This window comes from Balearica regulorum, chromosome 15 (assembly GCF_011004875.1).
Source record: "Balearica regulorum gibbericeps isolate bBalReg1 chromosome 15, bBalReg1.pri, whole genome shotgun sequence".
Classification (NCBI taxonomy): domain Eukaryota; kingdom Metazoa; phylum Chordata; class Aves; order Gruiformes; family Gruidae; genus Balearica; species Balearica regulorum.
In genome coordinates, this window is record NC_046198.1 from 14,190,363 (window position 1) to 14,210,621 (window position 20,259).

The 20,259-nt window shown below is 40.9% G+C and overlaps 1 protein-coding gene across 3 annotated transcripts in view; it reads left to right on the top strand.

Moving 5' to 3' along the window:
• PRKAR1B (protein kinase cAMP-dependent type I regulatory subunit beta) overlaps positions 1-20,259 on the top strand; it is a 102,005-nt gene that overhangs the window by 41,526 nt on the left and 40,220 nt on the right. For all 3 annotated transcript variants that reach the window (XM_075768169.1, XM_075768172.1, XM_075768170.1), the window contains exons 5-6: positions 17,275-17,336; positions 18,087-18,133. In XM_075768169.1, coding sequence (XP_075624284.1) covers positions 17,275-17,336; positions 18,087-18,133 — 109 coding nt within the window. The remainder of the gene's footprint in view (positions 1-17,274; positions 17,337-18,086; positions 18,134-20,259) is intronic.

Sequence of the window (20,259 nt, forward strand, 5' to 3'; positions counted from 1 at the left end):
TCTTGTGAAATAATTACCATATAAAATGTTTCACCATATAAATGAGTTCACCATATAAAATATATATTGTGTTGCATTAAGATTCCAATCTTCACAGTAGCAAAAAGAACTTCAATTTTAAGGGAAAATCTTTAACACTATTTCAAAGTGAAAGTGACATTAAATGTAAATATTCTGAATATTGTAATTGTTGTCACTATTCATTGGTAGTCCCTTTTATGAGCATCCTTACGGAGGTAAATAGTTCGCAAGAAACAAGATCTGCCTGTTCTGGACACAGCTTCTGCTCAAAGGAGACAGCAGTCCTTTTGCTGAGAATTTCAAAGTTGTGCTTATTAATTGAGTCTATTTTGGCATCATATTTTCCTGAACAGGACTGTCCTAAAATTATCAGTTCTTCTGAAAACCCATAAATGTGGATTTTTGGCTTCTAATTTTGAAAATCTTGGCTATAAGTTTTATATAGTGATTCTGTCTGTCGAGAGAACACTTAGCCTGAGCTCTCATCAGGATTTAGAAGACGGAGTACAAAGACATTTTGTCTTTTGCTTGTCCGTTTATTATCTACCTTCTATGTTCCAATTTTTGCATAGTTGAAAATCACTTTTCCTTTCTTTGCAAGCTAAGAAATAAATCCTGCTTAAGAGTGCAGCCATTCCGCCATTCCTTGAATTACTAAGAATGTTAATAAAATTCAATGAAATACAAAGTGTTCATATTAATGAGACTTCAGAGGCTTCTAAAATATTTGGAGCAATAATATTTTATGGATTGTTTTGGAGTACTCTCTGTAGAGGTCAACTGTGATATGATCACTGAAACCTGTGGCTATACTGTAGCTTTAGGAAACCTGCGTAAAAATAAACTGCATCGCTTTGATAGACCAAAACAGCCAGCAGGAAATAAGGGCAGAACCATACACCACCGAACACCAGTGGCATGGAAAAGGCCATTAAAACAAATAATATAAATGAGCCTGAGACGGCTGTAAGACCTGCAAGGTGATTAATGCCTGTGGTGACAAGTTGGAGGCATAGGAGGAGATTAAAGATTAAGTTAAAGGTAACGGTGCTAACAGGCCTTTTCCTGCCCAGAGCTTCTAATTGCTCTTCCTTCCTGCAAACCCAGTGGCCAGCACTGCCTGCGCAGCGCTGCATTCCTCCCTGAGACTTGTCAGACTGATAGATAAATGAAATATTTTTTTTGAGCACTTTGTTCTGTCTTTTCTTCCTTTTTTTTTCTTTTTCTTTTTCTTTGTTTTTTCCTTTTTTTTCTTCCTTTTGCTTTTTTGCCTGTTCTGTCATCCCTTGGGTGCATAGGAAAAAATTCAGAAGTCATGTGGAAGCTGTCATGTTGGCTTTAGGCAGTGTCCTACATTGGGATGGTAAGCGCATGTTGGTCCCAACCAGCCTCCAACTGCCCAAGCTGGTGCAGTTTGCGAAGGGGAGGCCACCAGGCGGCATAGGTAAGGATTGCAAGTTTCTCTCACTTGGCTTTCCAAAACAATTGTTCAAAGAACAAGAAGAACCTAGAGTATCAAAAAAGCCCAGCCTCCTGAACCATTAAGACTTAGTTGTAGCATATCTACTGCCTTATTTGCAGAAGGTTTTAACACTTGACCTGAAAAGTCAACAAAAGAGTCACCATCTCCCATCTTAATAAATTAAGTTCTATCTTCTCTAATCACTTCCTACAAACACACAAAGTCATCTGTTTCCTTTTGGCTTAGATCTTGTATACTGTTTGGAGGAAGAAGGTCTACTTTTGTCAGCACTCCTGTTAAATTTATTTGCTTTTCTAGTTCAAGGAAAAAGCCTATAACTCTGAAAGTCATCCACTGCTTTTATTTATTTATTTTGCTCAGTTTGATTGATATGTCTTTGTTCTGAGCTCATACAAAATTGACCACAACTACAGTAAAAGTGCCTCTTGTTAAAACACTTCCAGACTATCCACGTGTTCCCCTCCTGCGCTTGCCTTGCGTGGGAGGAAACTTGACCTTAGATGAAGGCGCTTTGAATTCAGAAGTGCTCCATCAGAAATCTTTCTGGCTGATAAGTCCAGAGTTTGGCAATTACTCAGACTACTCTGCTGTATGTAACTCTGCTTCTTAAGTTACAAGCGTGGATTCTCAAGCTAGGATGGAAATAAGGCAGCTCATTTGCACTTAAGGTCCTGACTTCCCTTTGTGTCTTAGAAACCTTTCACCCAGCTCAGTGAGCAACGGGAGTCACTTGGAAAAGCAGAAATGTCACCCCTAGATATCATCAGGGCCACCATATGCAAATAGACGTATCTAACACTGCTTTGTAATTATTCATTGGTTCTTTCTAGCATAATTGAGAAAATACGCTGTAAAAAATGATGATCATTCTTCCAAATAATTTGTGTAAATATCTGTAGATACACTAGTGTCTATGAATGTATATATACAGATATATTTATTAATTTCATGTTTCATAAGCCACCAAGATTTATTGTCCTTGGTAGTAAATATTGACCTTGGATTTATCTCAGTCAATGTTTACCTCTTAGGCCAATAAATCTTGAGGTTCACCTTAACAGAAGTCAATATCTGCTTAGTGTTCAGCTCCATCATTAATATAAATATTTTAGTGACCTTTGCATGTATTAGTCTATTTTTTAAAGTCAACTTAATGTTACAAATCCTGTGGCACATGGGTAGTTTATTTTTCTGATCTGTTTATTCCTTTAAGATTTTTTTTGAATAACCTCTGATATTACTGTGGAGGTGTTGCAGAAAGTGTGCGGTACGTTTTTTGAGGAGAATCTCAGGAATGCGAGTGCAACTTGCTATTTCAAATGGAGAGGGAGGTGGCCTGTAGCACCAGTGGATATTTGTGCGTTTCATCGTGTATTTACCTACTACCAGGGTATAAGCGTTGCTTTGATAGCTGGTTCTTTTCTGGTCTTTTTTCAAGACTTTCTTTGTATGAGCAAAGCTTTCCGAGATCAAGTGTTTGCTTTTCTGTATCTGTCGCTGAGTTTAGGGTTAGCAGGGACCTTTAGACCACCTAGTCTGACCTTCTTATCTTCTGCCATCTTTATCTCCTCTATTTAAGAAATGCTTTTTGCCGCCTTCCTCCTCCCCTCTCTTTTGACTCTCACCAAGATGAAATTTCTCCGCAGTGTTCTTATTAAAGTTTTCTTTTCAAATTGCATTTGATTTGATGTCGTAACATCTCAGTCTAGATTAAAACTGAAGTGTCTCAAAGTCTGGAGCATCACTTTGTGAGTCTCTCTGGGCTGTCACCCCTAAACACACACAGACATTGCCCTTTCCTGCCTGTATACTTAGCCGTGAGCATTGCGTCTGAATGTTATCTCCAGCCGTTCAGTCACGGGTGGGTCCATCCTGATGTCCTCCCCATAAAAAGTGAGATGCAAAGTGGGATTTAAACGCCAATGACCTTCTTCCACCTCCTCTGGCCGCAGGAACATGTAAAGGAAGCAGATGATGTGGGTCCAAAAGTTGTGAAACCCTCTCTTTAAAATAAAGCAGCCTGAAGGATGCAGGACAGTTACTTGAGTCACTGAATTCAAAATTTTCCTTGTTATTACTATTATTGCATTACAAAGCACATATATAATACTTGTGATTACGAGCCACTTCACCAGGACAGATAAGAGAGATGTTCTTCATCTGAGAACATTCTCACTCCAAATCCCTGATTCTACCACCCCCTTTTCATTAAATTACTCCTTTTCTTTCAAGGATGAGTGCTGACTGTTCACATGGATAAAAGCTGCAGGGTTAAAACCTTTGTGAGCCTATAGAAAATGTTCTGCCAATGCGGAGAGGTTTCTATTATTCGTTATAAAGGTGCTGTTGGGGTAAATGGTTTAAAAACATTGTGCTGTGGAGAATTCTGATCCCTGTCACATGAAATGGCATAAATGTCAGACTGGGGATTTATATGAATATTCCTTGAAGAGAAGCAAAGACAAGGAATTAGTTGTTCTCTTGTCCTATTTATTCCTTTTAATTGGATTTATTTTTAAGTGGGCTTTGGTATAGAAATTTCTGCTTCATTTCTTTATTGTATCCTGGAATTTCATATCAACACAGATAAAGCCTGCTTGCCCTACATTAAAAATGTATTTAAACCAGTGGAGATATGTTTCTAAAACAGCAAAATCTTCTATTTTTTTTAAACTGTTTTTTAAACCTAACCTAAGTTCACAGCTTACAGACAGAGTATTATAATGTGCCAGCGTCGGAGCAGTTCACAGCAGCACACCCAGCCAGGATTTAAGATTTGGAGCAATTATACCTGCTGATACATCAAATCTTTGAGAGAAGGAACCGTGAAGCATTTTTTTTTTTCTTTTCAGAGGGATTTGTATGCTACAGGCCATATCGTAGCCGGTTTATGCGTGAGACCTGATAGAGCAAGCACAGCGCTTGGCTGTTTTTCGGTGCATGCCTTTAAGTCAGACTGAAGAGCAGCTTACTGTTGTCAACGTTTGATTCATAGAGTTGTGTAAATGGGCAAAAAATTCCTTTCTGTCATGCCAGAGGCCAAATTAAACAGAAATCTGTGAACCGGGAGGGTTATTTAGTTGGGAGGAAGCAACATGAGTCGTGTAATAATGTACTCCTGCAAGTTTTTTTGCAATTTGTTTCGGGGCTGAGTTTGTCCTGCTTTATTTAATGCCATAAAATACAATTCTTCCTGCTGAGAAATTGCTTAAAAATGCTACCAGCGTGAAGGCAAACACAGAGTTAGCAAAGCCAAGCAAAAAGTCTTTGAAGGTTTGGACTAAGAGTGACCAAAACCGTCTGTTAATACTGATCCACCAGCCTGCCTGAGGAATTCTTCATGTTCCCTTTCAACCAGGCATTTAAAAAATGTACTGAAGATATGCAGGAAGGCATATACAACACTGCTTTTCCCCCTCTCCCATCCTGGCAATGCGAATGAAAGCCCAACATAGCTGAGATTTCCAGATTTGCTATCACCGTGGAAAGATAAAAGTAGATCCGCGCACATTACATTGCAGATTTAACGTTGGGCACTCTTGATTTTTGTGCAAAATGCAGGAGAAAGAGATTAGCGCTGTGTTTGCCAGGCAGGTTTTATAAAACACAGCAAACTGCTGGGGAATTTGTGCTGTGAGGTTCGGAGTAGCAGGTGTTGCTGCCAGTGATATTGCTGGGTGTCTTCGAGATGTCTTTGATGTACATTTTAGTGGTTTGTGAAGATTTGGAAAGAAAATTACTGAGAAAGATGGAACAAAGTCATGTAACCGCATCTGAATTTATTTGTATAGGTATGAAGAAAGCGGGCCCTTAGCTCTGTGTTTGTGCATCTGATTTAAACAGTTCTCCATGCTGAAAAAGCTCCCTGCCTTTCAGACCCCTGCAAATACAGATCACTTAAGAAAAAATCTGATCTGACCAATCTTTATTTTCTCCTTCTTTGAATTAGCGTAGCTGTAAAAAATGAAGCTGCTTAATTGCGATAGTTCACTAAGAAGCTCCTACAAAAGAAGCATTTATTGTCTGGGGAAATTTTATCTCTAGTTCATTTTATTGTAAAAGATTCTATCTCAGAAATTCTGTGAATCAGAGATGAAGGGGAGTAATGATAAACTTAGGGAAAACATAAGGAAAATGTGTGGGTGTATGAGTTTGCACATGTCTGTAAGCTATAATAGATATGCAAATAGAAAAGCAAGTGCTTGTGGACATGTGGTTTTGTGTCAGCTATGAATTTTATTCATCAGCTATTTAACACTAGATTTACACACTTTCAAAAAATCATTCTGACTCATTCTAGAGAACCTTTATCAGCTATTTTATAATGATTTCATTTACTGATCCAATTATAAACTAAATTGAATCCTATCCACTAACACAGGTTAAAATGTTTTTATTATACACAGCTGTTTGATATCTCCAGGTGTGGGAGCACACAACAAGGATGGAAATTAATTAAGCAAGATGTGGGAGATGCTTGCAGCCGTATGTTATGTGCTTGTCAGCCAGAGGAGACGCATGTCAAACACTGCTTGATTAGTTGCAGCATGCGTTTCTCCGACTTGCAGTGGGCACGCCGCTGAGCAACTCGGGAACTACAACTCTGCAGAGCCTTGCCTTCAGTCTCTAATCGCTTCCGAGCTTTTCCAGTGGCACTACCTATTCGTGCACATATTACCAAAATTACCCAAGGAGTTTCCTGATGTACAAAACTGTTTTACATGAACATGATTTAAAAAACCCTTCTAACTGCGTTTATATTGAGCATCTTGTCATTCTTTAGCATCATGTCATTCTTTAGCATTAATGTCTTCAGCATTCTTGCAGTATCCTGAATTTTTATGTTAATGGCAAGGGCTACCAGGCACAGAGGGGAAAAGATTTTAACCTAATACCTGATAATTCTTATCTATTTTTGTGCTGATATAGTTGCCAGGCACAGGTGCTGTCTTGTGGCATTCAAGCCTTTCTTCTAGGTGCAAAAGCCGTAGTCATAAAAATAGTGCGTGGGAGCAGTAAGTATATGATTCGAAGGAACAATCATAATTATCGAATAGAATTTAATTTTCCTATATTTATAGAAAACTGTTAGAAGTGATTCTTGCACACAGTTTAAAAAAAAAAGTAAAAGAAAAGAAAACAATGAAAATAGACAAATTTTGTGTCCATGTCCAAGTTCCACAACCTCAGGAGTTTGTTTGTAGACATGCTCTGAATAGGAAAATTGTGTGAATTATTAGGATAAAACTTTCTCTGTCAACAGTTTGCTAATCATAGGGATGCAAGAAAACATAAATATATATAATTTCATTTTCATGAAAGAATGTGCTCCATTTCAATCTCAAAGGCAAACCAAAAAATGCTATTACTATTGTGGGGGAAGGTATTTCTTATCACTGCTCAAAGGTAATGTACATAGTATGGTTTGGTTTGTATTTACTTATGTACATGTGAAATATAATCGATCATAGTTCATTATTTCAAATAATGTCCTATATCCCTATATAGGGATACCCCTAGGGATATATGTCCTGTGTCCCTGCATTGAGGGACATCTCCTCCATCATCTACTCCAAGAGATTGCATAATAGTGCATTTATAACTGCACGCCTCTGGGACCTCTTTAAATCTCAGCATATACTATTATGTTTTCAAAGAACTTCAGCTGCAGTACCCATGAAATTGGGACAGGGTGATCAGTGATCCGTATCAGTGCCGTCTATCGAGCACTTCTTTAGCTGTATTACCTGGTTACTAAAGTAAGGATGAGGAGTAGTGCGTAGTGACTCTCTGGCTTCATTGGGATAGTCCAGAAGAGGGAGCTTGAAATTAAAGAGTGAAGAGGTTTAAAAGTACCAGAAGGAATAAATTGTTCAAATATGGGAACTTTGTGATGGTCATCCTTTATCACTGGTGGAAACTTGCTTCATATTAGTAACCACAGAGGTTTGCTCTGGGGATGATAATTATCCTTGTGGTGGTCTGTTTCTGTCCCACCAGAAGCAATTTTCTTTCAGCTGTTAGTTAAAATACTTACTTTTTCAGCGTGGTATCCACCATTGCAGTGCCCTTCTGTGTTTCTAATAGTAATGTATTTGGAGCTTTCTCAGAGTAAAAGCTTCAGAAGAGTAGGCTTGCAGCAATGCTGTATTCTTATGGTATATAACCTCCATAAATGTCTCTGTCTTTACATTAGAGTCGGGTACCTGCTGGCTAAGTTCCTAATCACTATCCTATACCTACTAAAACAGAAAGAAGCCTGTGCAGTCTAGTATGTGTGCTTCTCTATAGGTGTGTATATATATTTGTATATTGTAACTAAGTAGAAAAGTGTGTTTTACTGACCCAAGTTGCTCTGTTTTTTTGGGGGTTTTTAATTTATTTGTTTTGGCATTTAAATTTTTCCCCATTTTCAATCTTAGTTTCAAGATCAAAATCTCTTGATCTCTGTTCACAAACAGAAAACAAGCAAACAAACATGATTAAGTTTCATTGAAATATCATTGTCATCATCAATGCCTTATTTTGATTTTAACCTTTTACAAAGAAACTTAATTGTGAAATAATTTCATAGTGAAAAGCAGATCCTCTGAAGATACCACAGTAGGACATTTAGATGGGTTTCGAAACTTTCAAAAACATTTTAAGTGAGAAATTACATCAGCCATTTTCCACAGGAATATTCAGTTTATTAAACTATTTTTTTTCTGCAAAATCCCATGTTACCTGATTTCTAATCAAGGCCTCCTGATATGCACAGACTTTGTTGATGAGCAGTGATTATTAGTGAAGTTGGGATACAGTCTCGTTGCAGTTATTCATGCAGAAGCGCGCAGATATTCCTACATCAGTACACAGAGAGCATATTTTCCATGCATTATGCATGGGATTCCCTCCAGCTGGCCTCCTGACTCACGCTCCCCCGCCTCCCCCGTGTCTGCGGCTGAGCGCAGGACCACCTCATCTCTCCCACTGGGAGCAGCTCGGTGCCAAACCCTGGGCTCCCGGCGGGTTGAAGGGGCTTCCAGACATCCCTACTCCGACCTCCTCCTCCAAGCAGGTCCAGTCAGAGTTGGCGGCTCTAACCAAGAGCCTTGCCCAGTTGAGTTTTGAAACACTCTCCCTTCTCTGGGCCTCTCTTCCAGTGTTTGACCACCCTCATAGTAAAACTTTTTTTCTTCGTATCAGGTGGGAATTTCCTCTGTTCCCATTTGTGCCTGTTACCTTGACATCCTTCTGCTGTGCAGGTCTAAGAAGAGTCTGACTCTGTCTTCTCTACGCCCTCCCATTAAGCACTTGTAGACAGCAATAAGATCTTCCCAATCTTCTTTCTGTAAAAGAATAAACACAGTTCTTCCACCGTTTCTCCATCTGCTGTATGCTCCAGGCCCTGGACCACTTTGGTGTCCACTGTGGACTGGCTCCAGTTTGTCAATGTCTTTCCTGTATGGGGAAGCCCAAAACTGGACATGGTACTCCAGGCTGTCTTACAAGGGCTGAACAGAGGGAAATAATCAATTCCTTCAACTTGCTGGCTACAATCCGGTTAATACAGGCCAGTCTGCAGTTATCCTTGAACTGCAAACTATGAAAATGTGTGAAACTGGTCTGCCATGAGAGACTGTGGAGAGCTGCCCTGTGTTCAGCTGAGTCTGCTAGAAGGGATGCCATGTTGCATGCAGTGGTATGTGGCTTAGCATGCACAGCATGTAATGTCCTCCTCCACCTCGCCGCATCCATCGTGTGCTTTGCCACAGGGCTTCTTATCCAAACCGGCTGATGGGTCAGGAACTGGGACTACCTGAAGGAAGCGTGGGTCTTCCCTCAACCTTGTGAAAGGTTAGCGAGAGATGGTAGTAGGAGATGGACCTGAGTTCCATTTCCACTGAGCGCTGCCTCTTGGACAAGCATGGTACAACCAAGGCCTTGGCAGCATGACTTCAATGAAAGGATGCTTCTGAGGGGTGGACGGGAGGAAAAGAGGCCAAGGCAAAAGCAGTGAGGTAGGGTGTGGGGTTGGACCTTCTGTGTTGGGTTTGCGTGGCAAGGTTTTGGTAGTGGGGAGGCTACAGGGGTGGCTTCTGTGAGAAGCTGCTAGAAGCTTCCCCTGTGTCTGATAGAGCCAACGCCGGCCGGCTCCAAGACGGACCCGCTGCTGGCCAAGGCCAAGCCAATCAGCGCCTCTGTGATAACATATTTAAGAAAGAGAAAAACAGTTAGAGAGAGCTTTTGCAGCTGGAGAGAGGAGTGGGAAGATGTAAGAACATCTGCAGACACCAAGGGCAGTGCAGAAGGAGGGGCAGGAGGTGCTCCAGGCACCGGAGCAGAGATCCCCCTGCAGCCTGTGGTGAAGACCATGGTGAGGCAGGCTGTCCCCCTGCAGCCCATGGAGGAAGGATGAGGGGGTGTAGCGATTCCACCTGCAGCCCGTGGAGGACCCCACGCCGGAGCAGATGGAGACACCTGAAGGAGGCTGTGGCCCTGTGGGAAGCCCACGCTGGAGCAAGCTCCTGGCAGGACCTGTGGCCCTGTGGAGAGAGGAGCCCACGCCAGAGCAGGTTTGCTGACAGGACTTGTGACCCCGTGGGGGACCCACGCTGGAGCAGTCTGCTCCTGAAGGTCTGCACCCCGTGGAGGAGACTCACGCTGGAGAAGGTCGTGAAGGACTGTGTCCCGTGAGAGGGACCCCACGCTGGAGCAGGGGAACGATGAGAGGGGTCCTCCCCCTGAGGATGAAGAAGCGGCAGAAACACCGCGTGAGGAACTGACCGTAACCCCCACTCCCCGTCCCCCTGTGCCGCTGAGGGGGGCGGAGGTTGAAGCCGGGAGTGAAGTTGAGCCCGGGAAGATGGGAGGGGTGGGGGGAGGTGTTTTAAGATTTGGTTTTATTTCTCATTCCTCTATTCTGTTTTGCTTAGGAATAAATTAGATGAATTCCCTCTCTAAGTTCAGTCTGTTTTGCTCGTGACGATAATTAGTGAGTGATCTCTCCCTGTCCTTATCTCGACCCACAAACTTTTCGTTGCACTTTTTGTCCCCTGCCTAGTGAAGGAGGGGAGTGATAGAGTGGCTCTGGTGGGCACTTGGCCCTCAGCCAGGGTCAACCCACCACACCTTCTTACTCTTGATTCACAAGGCTTGGCCCCTTTCTAGAGGGTCACCCTCTTGTTGGCCGTGGCAGATGGTTTTCCAGATGAAAGTCCCTGCAGAAACTCTTTCTCTTTGAAAGCTATTGTTAACATGCGGAAGATGATGTGAACCATTGACTTGTAGATGTACGGAGTCTGTAAAATGACTTGATGCGCTGCTCATAAAGTTGCATTTAGTTCATTTGGTGTAATATTTTTATGAACCTATAAAAGAACTTCTTAAAACAGTAAAAATGGAATTACTTCACAGAAATAGAAGATGACAATTTTTTATTTATTTCTATTTCACATGCCTGTTAGTTATGTGGACTTGTGACTTGATAAATGTTAGAGAATTAGACATGGACTTTAATTTTAACCTGCCATTTAGAATGTCTTCTCATGTTCGATTTCAAAGACTTATACGGTCGTTAAAATAAAAGTAATGCATGTCTTCATTGTAATAATACCTAAACATTGGCTACTATAATGAAGTAATTAAATATTCTCAATTGTTAATAGCTTTGTATGGTGCTATAATTAATTTGTTGCTGTCCTAACAGGAAAGGAAATTAACAGAAGCAGATGGATAATGTTTTTGTTAAGGCTTCAGTACCGACTCATAGGTACATGCCTGTGACACCACATATTTGATTATAGCAACTGTAAGCTCGGGGCTATTAATTTTAAATACCTCTAAAAAGGAATATTTTATTTTACCTGTGTGCATTCCTTTTATTCTCAATAATCAGTAAATAATAGTAACCGTTTCTCCGTGATTTCAGTATTATACATCAGCAAGGACATGCAGCATTCCTAGGAACGGGCAGTATGGAGCGAAGCCTTGTACTTACGTATAGCACAGACCTTTGCATTTCATTCAGTGGTAAAGTACTGAATTTATTCCTTCACTACATAGATGTTAATGGAAGCCACTCGTCTGGTTTAAATTCTGTGCTCTTCATCCTCACAGGGCAGGAGAAGCAGTTAGAATGATTGCTAGAAAGTTGTTATCTTTTCAGGAAATGAATCATGAGAAAATCCTAAACATACACGAGGAGACACCCCCTCCCCCCCAAACTTTAGAAATCTAAAAATAACTCCCAGATATAAGAGCTACAGCTAAAGAAAGGTGGAGTTACTATCAACTCTGTTTACCAAACTTCAAAGGTATGTAAGCAGAAAAGGTTTAAAACACTGGAATCCTCCTGCTGGGGCAGCCTCACTCCGAGAAAATGTTGCATGTCTTTTGTTGAATTATGCCAGAGCAGCTACATATCTTTTAAAGCTATCCCCCACAATACAGGGCTTGCTTTGTTTTGCTAGAGAGATAGCAAAACAAGAAAAAACTCTGTATAGCACACACATTGAAGCCTGCACAATTGAAATGGTTCTGATTGAACTCTGACAAATTATAACCTGCAGGTATAACGAGAATTTTCCATTTTTGCCTAACACGTATACGTTTTGTCTCTTCCATTTTTCCTTTCCTGCAATGCATTCAGCACAGCAAGGGCTGGAAAGAAATCTGATTGTGAAACTGATAAATTGTCTTACATAGTTTCCCTATTTTGGCCATTGCCATGGTCTGGATCTGAAAGTGCTTGGAATCCTCCTTCTCTCGCTTTGTTTTAACAAGCTTCTTCTCGGTTACCCATTGCCAGTGCTGTATTACCTACACTGCATATGATTTTTTTTTTTCTATCTCATATTCTACGTCAGCTCCAAGCAGCCTCGGTATAACAGCAGATGAGATGATTTATTTTTATCACTCACTTTTTCTCGAGAGAAAGAGAACCCCTTGGCCCTCCCCTCTCTACTAGCTTCCTCTTAGCACAATCACATCTTGGCAAATGGGGTCTATAAAATGCTACTGAATTAAACCAGCAAAATGTTTCATCATATTTATTTTGCAATCGCCGTGATAGACTCTTTGCTGGTCTGAATAGCTGCAGTCTCATTGATTTGAGTGGAGTTTTCCTTCTTTGCATGAAAAGGGAATTAGCTCAACATGGACAGGCAGCCAGAAGTCATTACAGATGACAGACAGCAGAGGATCAGCCCCGTGATTTCAGGTCTGATCGCAGTTGTTTGCAATTCTTCTGCATGCTCATGGAAGACACTTTATGTGTTAAAACTTGCTGCAAGCCTTTGATATCTTTGACCTTTTAAAAAAAGTCTTTTAAATTTCGATATTCCCTAAGAAGACAGATGGTATTTTTTGATTGAATAGATAGAGATTTCATGTCTAAACGCATTTCTTGGTTTCACTTTGTTGGACTAGTTAACTGCTCTCTGTATGTTCTATGCTGCTCACAATCTTTTCTTGTAATTTGTTTGTGAATGATGCTATCAAAAAGTTACAAAGAATTAAATGTGCAGAAATCCCCCTGGAAAACATCAGTAATGTCCTGCTAGTGTCTCCCTTTGGATCCAAATGGGAATATTCGGGTACATACAGTCCTACCTGCAGCTACGCTTGCAAGCCAAAAATTGCCCTTGATACCTTCTGATGGGAACAAATGTTTGACTCCAGATGCAGTGAGTAACCAGATACAGATCCTCTGGAAGTAGATAGGGAAGCTGTCAAAAAATTGCAAAGCCTGTCAAAAGCTTTGGCTCTGGAGATGGTGAGAAAGAGCCTTCCAAGTACTGATGCTGAGCCGGGGACATGCTGGGTGCAGTGCATCTCTCTTGGTTGCAGTCTCATGAAACAACAGCTGAAATACCAGAACTGGTGCCCTGTTTTCTTCTTCCATCACCTGAATAAGTCATCTGGAAACAAGGCAAATGATACATTTTCAACAAAAGAAGGAAATCCCTCTGAGCAGTTCTCGTTTACGGCACAATCATAAAAATCCTGGCAAAAAATCAAAGCATTTCCATATCAATTCAGTGCACAGCATCGTTAGCAGTCAACAGTTAAAGAGCTGGTGCAGGGGCAGAAGACAGAGGCTGCTGTGTTCTTGGTGCTGCAGCTCAGACAGAAGATGAAATCATGGCAGCTCAACATTTGGTGAAGACTTAACTACTGATTTTCTGGCTTTATGCTGGAATAAAACCTGCTTGTGCTTGAAAAACATTTTGGTTGTTAGGAATGTGTATCTGTGTGTTTGGCCCTAATTATTTAACAAAACCTTCAAACCCAAGAAATACAACTACCTACTTTTAGCAGAGCTGTGGGAGACCATAGCTGCAATCTGCTTGGTGGTGAGATGGTTGCAGCACTGTATTTGTAAGGGTGTTTTTTTACTGTAATGGGCAGAGAGTGATTTTGAATGTCTTATAAACAGGTGCGTGGTACAGGAAAAAAAACAACAGGCCATATTTTTGACCTTGGCCGTATTGTTTATGCCTTTAGCAAGTGCCACTTCTTATTCAGTATTTAAAGCTTGTTTTCTCTACATAGTACAGACCCAGGACACATGGCTGAAACTGAATGTGGAGCATCGGACATTTATTGAGGAGGTGGAAAATGTCTGTTTATTGTAGTTTCAGATTTTGGCTTGGGTCAGAAACAAATTTTTCAAATTTTCAAAATATTTTGGTCTATTGATCCTTGTGACATTTTTGTGTTTATTTCAGACACCAAGGATAAATGCAATAAGAAAAATTTCCAAACAGATTCTATACTTAGTCTGAATTAAACCAAAAGCCAAATTTCATACAGGGACCTTAAGCATTTGGTACTTTAGGAGATGATAATTTCCAGAAGGGTGGTTTTCTGTGGTGGTATTCTGAATGTCCCAGTTCTTGGCTGCCAGGCTTGTAGGTTGAGAAACATTGAGGCTGCCTGCTGACCCATATCATCTGAGATCTGAGTCTATTTAATGAATCTCAAATTGAGCATCCAAAACCAGAAACACTCTGACTCATTAATCACTGTGAGAGATCTTGGCCTAACCGTATCAATTAAGAACAATAGTTCCCTAGTAGAAAAGAAACATGATGATGTGTTTCCAGTGGTAGTCATGATATTATGCGTCACTTACATTTATTTATCAAAGATAAGCCCTTGTTTTACTTTGGAGATGTAAATCAGCATCACCATGACTTTGGGGACCTTGTGTGTCTGTATGTTCATATATATTTTAGACTAATGTTCGATGATGTGTCCTTCAAAGGTCGCTAAAAATCCAAGTCTTGGTCTAATAAGATGAAGACTTCACTGAAACGCATCGTATATGGGGTGCTAGAATACTGACACTAATACTCTGCTGCACCGCTACACAGCAGAAGATTAGTGTAAAACTGCTGTTGCTGCTAATAGACGTTGGGTTTGTTACAGCGACAACTGAAAGTTTTAGTCTGTGAGTGTTAAAGAGTTTTTCTGATAAAACTAAAGGGTGTTGTAGAAATGAGATGTAGAACATTTTGGAGAAGGGTGCAGTGCTATGCATAATTTATTGGGCACTGTTTGTACAGTCAATTGTTAAGTTATAAATAAAATATAGCCTTAAAATAAAGATGAAAGGCCGAAACTGTGAGTAGTTATTTCCTCTGCATTTCTATTTCAAAAAAATAGTTTCCAAGTTTGTTCAAAGAGTCACAGTTTGGATTGGTTATTGATATTCACAGTGTTGTGCCTATTTTTGGATGTATCGCAAGACTTTCTTTGCCACGCAGAGTGCCGTTCCCTCCAGTAAATCTTTTGCAGGCTGCAGGACCATTCTTAAAGCTCTGTGACATGCCCAGGCACAGCCAAGGGGAAACCGTGGGGAGGCAAAAGAGGCCCTGAGATACCAAAATTCCGGGTCCCAGAGTTCCTGAAGAATAGTTTGGCTTGCCTCATTGACATAAGGTCCCTTATGTTCCAGTTTGGCACCTACCATCATGGTACGTCACCCCATCCCATCTGAACCTCAGCTCCCATTTCTTTTAGGCTGAGGACACCGAGGGTTGGCACAGGGACCCACTCCACAGCCTGCGCCAGACAGAAGCCTTCTGCCAACAGGGAAGTCCCTTGAACTGGACAAATAAGTTTAGTGGATTTAAGAATACAGTCCACAGACTTTTCAGAATAGTTTATTATAGATCTTTGCATTGGTGCTCAGACTGAGGTGAGAAAGGTTTGTCCCTAGAGCCTCTGAGCAGGCTTTTTATCCGTGGTGGAGGTATTTACTGAACGTGAGTAGGAATAGCACAGGGTGGGCCTGATGAAACAACAGGGATAAAATATACCATTTTATTGTAGGTCACAGGCTAAGCATCCCTTGCAGGTACTGCAGAGCACCGGGAGGTGCCTGGTTTGAAATCTCCCAGTTCTCCTACAAGTGGTGCTGATGCAGAGCTGCGATACTGAGCAAAAACATTCTGGCTGCTGAAGAGGAAAGACATGACCAATTTGAACTTAGGAGTGAAACATTTCCTAGAACTGAGCCTGAATAAATTCTGGAACAGTTGAACAGGAAATAAGCTAATAATGGGATTTTACAATATGCATTTCCCATATAAGGCATTGAAATGCAGCATGGGTTTGTTTGCTGATCTTCTGGCTATTTTGGTGAAAATTTTAGGCTTCTTCGTCCTTTGTGCTCCATTACAATTGCGCGGACTTTGCTCCATTCCAAGTGGAAGCGTTTCATCTCGCCACTGTCATTGGTGGTCCCTGGATGGACCATTCCTAGACCAGACCAGGGAAGAGACTGGTTAACAACTCCTCCTTGCTGCCTTTTGTTTGTGTTGGGGAGCTATTTCCTTTAGCCCTTGAGACTGATGCATAGGAAGGGGAAGAGAGGTGGGGAGCGCCTGTCTCGGCGCAGTTCATGCTTCTGAAAATAAGTTCCCCAAAATCCGATGTGGGGAAAGGAAGCCCTGGCTCCAGGGAGCCTGCTGTCTCCCTCAATAAACAAAGGACTGGATTTGGGCAAGTTGCCCAAAGTGTTGGTGCAGGGTGCATTCCCGTCCTTACTGCTCTGCCTGGCCTTTTAAGGCTATGTGACAGTATGCCGGAGACCACAGTAAGGTGTGTAATTCAGCGATGATTAATGAGCACAAGGCTCTTCTGCAGCTTTGGTGTTTCTGTAGCATTGGTCAAATTCCCTTCTCACGAGTAACTCACAAAGATTTTCAGAGTTTGGCCTCTTCTGCACTGTGAGTGCAATCTCTTGCCAGCTCTTATGCTACATTAATTCAGAGCCATCTACCTTTCCAAATGTGCTCTGTATTGTGGAACAGGTTTTGCTTGTAAATGTGAGGCCAGATGTTCAGAAGAGGAGAGCTCCCGTTTAGGCATCTAGCAATTACTGCTGTGACACATACCGATCGCAGCTGAAAATCTGAAGTCCGTCTGCTTAGACAATAAAATACTCAGGCTGGCTAGTTCGTGCAGTACTGTAAGAAGTGGCCTATATGCATATATAGGCCACTATATGCATATAATTTAGGAGTTCTTTCAAAATAGCATGCACTGAATCACAGTCTCACTTAGTTTTAAAACACAAGGTTGTGCCTAACTAGTTATTTTGATTTCTTGCCAAGCAGGGGCCCATTTTCCAGTTACAACTAATGTTTTCCCCCTTTTTTTTTTCCCTGCAAAATCTGTTAATGAAGGCTAAAGGAAACAAGGAAGATAGGTCTACTGGCTAGATAAGAAATAGGTCTGATTCATTACTAAATGTTTCTTTTTTTTTTTTTTCCTAGTGACATATTCGATGCCATGTTCCCCGTCACACACATCGCAGGAGAAACTGTCATACAACAGGGTAATTCTTCCTCTTATTTTTTCCCTTGTATGTTTGCTAAGATTGTACAATTCACATCTCTGCATTTGAGATTTCCCCCTCTTTGTTTAACGGGAAGAATAACCATATTCCAAAAGCTTTTAAGTGTGCAGCTATATCATAAGTTCACAGATGCAGGTCTTTTGCTACATGTGCAGAGATCTACAAAACCACACTGTAGGTGTCCAGGGTTTCAAAGTGCTACAGTTAAATGTTGATAAATAGCACTTCAAATTAAAATGTTCATTCTTTAACTGAAGATAGTCAGGAAGTAAACTGCAGCTCAGAAGGCGTAAGGGTGGCACAGGCTAGCTGAGAGTAATTAGAGATGGAAAATATTTGTATGGCTGTTGGGAATATTCAACACCTCATTGTGCTGTATCGTAGTTATCGCACTTGGCAACTTACCTGCGTGCCTGCAGCGTGTTGTGGAGGACTTCATTACCCTCAGGCTATATTAAAGCCTCTTGTGTGTTTACACTGAGTGAAGTGTTGAATCAATCCAAAGAGATAAATTAATGCAATTGAAAGATATTAATAGGAAGAAATGATAGCAATATTTTGATTTATGAAGGCAAATAGGCAAGGATGTTTCAGAAAATGAATCTCTTGGTAAGTAATCTGGTGTACAAACCTGTGCATATATGTACAGGATTGATTCTAGAGACAGGAAATTATTGAATAGTTTAGCAGACCTTCAGGAAACAATCACCTTTTGTATTTTGCTTCCAGGTGATGAAGGAGACAACTTCTATGTGATTGACCAAGGCGAGGTGGATGTAAGTACGCTCTTACAGTATAATATTTATTTTGAAGCTACATAATAAAGTTGTATGCTCTGGCACACAGCTTGATCCAGCCATGTGCTGTGGTTCTGTCTCCTTTCCTCTTGAAATAAATTTCACAGGATTGGTCTCATTACTTTGTTTCTGTTGTGTTAAGTCATTTGTGCATAATTTCGTAATTGGCATGTTTTACATCCTAGCTTATTTGTCCATTCCAAGCAGGAAAATATGGTATCAAAACCAAACAAATGACATTACCTTCAGAACCCTAACCACACCTGGAGGTGTGCAGTCTTTGGCAGAGCAGGCCACCATGCTGGAATGCACCTGAGGGTTCAGATCAACCATAAGGAAAATATTTTCTTTAATCAGTTAGCTTAACTCATGTGTTGGTTTTTTGTTGGGTTTTTTTACCAAATTGAGATGCAGCCTAAGGCAGCAAGTTTCATCTTAGAAACCTTAATTTGCTTTTAAAATTAGGTCCAAATATACGAACAATGCAGCATATTAATAAAGCAAGGATTATTATAAGTGTAAAGCGATCTGTTAGACCACAAAATGTTTACAGGAGTATGCGGTGGTTTAATCAGCGAGTCTTTGAAAAGAAGCTTCTTTCTGAACCTGGCTTGCAAATCGTAACCTATTCGCCTCTTATCATTTTCATCCCCTATGGAACTCACCCTTTTGCAGTTTTGCTACAGGTTCCTCATTTGACTGAATTTTCTACACACACCTTACGTATCCACATCTGTTGGATAGGAGAGGCTTGCTTATTAGCAACGTTGCTCTTTGGATGCCCAGATGAGTTTTGTTTGGCATATTTAAAGAAGAAAGTAATTTATTTTAAATCCGGGCAGGAGGCATACAGTTATTTTAGTGAAAGTTGCTTTTTTTTTAGCAGTCTGTTTGTGTCAGGAGACCATCTAATTGGTATTGTTGGGAACTGAGAAACCTCACATGCTGCCTCTGCCTCTGGAAGTTGCTCCTCAGGAAATCCGTCTGACTCACTGTTCCTATCAGGCATACCTCTCAATAGCAAACATTGCCACATCCACAGGGCTAGAAAATAAAAGAAGAGTATTTATAGAACAGCGCTAAAATTTAATTTTAAAATAATTGGTTACGGGCTGATACTGAGCTTAATGAGTTCACTGGCTTTGAATCAGACCCACAAACATACGCAAATGCACATATTGAAGTTATAGATTAATCCTCTTTAAAAATAATTTGTTCTCGCTCAAAACCTTTAGGAAAGTTTTCTTCTGTGTCTGGCTCAGGGCTAGTGGGGGACCGAATGGCATCAGAAACTAGTCAGCAAAGCTCTTGCAATGGATTGCAAAAAAGATCACCTTCCATATGCACACATCACTCTTACAAAGCAGTGACAAAATGGGGAAAATAAATGTCCAGGGCCCCGCCAGCTTCGTGTTTACTTAAAAACCATTGCACAAGGTGGTTTGTGGATTTTCTGTGGCTGGTGGTTGCCACTTATGGCCAACATGGCTGTGGCTCTGCAAACAGTGAAGGACTTGTTTAGAGCACTGGTTGCTGTATTCTCTGTCGGGTAAGATGACATCTTAGTTTCCTTGCCAGGTATATCCTAACATCTGCTCAGAAACACCTTTACTGCCTCACGTTACTTGTATATCAGAGATTCTCCATGGTTTTAAGGCAAGTTGAAATTTGTAAATAATCTTGACCACAAGTGGCCCAAGAAGAGATCTGTGTCCAGATCATTTTTCATTGATCATTTTTTGAGTCCATTAAAGTCTTTTGCAGAATAATCTTACATTTCCCAGAACAATTCAGGGACCTGTGAGGGTCCTGATGCAGGATTTGGGGTAAAATCTGAAAAACTACCACAGTGGCTAACTGACCTCAGTGCTGCTGCAATGCAATTACGTGTAGGCTCTTAAGCTGGATAGATGTTTTTGAAAAATTTATCCCTGACCCCTGATTTGACGAGCTAAGCACCAGTCCTCCTCTAAGCATGTGAGCAATTCTGTTGCCTGCAGTGGGGCTCACTGTTTTGCTGAAGAGGGAGCATAGTGCATAGCTTTATTTTACACTTAGAGTTGAAGGCAGAAGTTTTCTTTGTATTCTGAGTAGTTTGCAGTCCT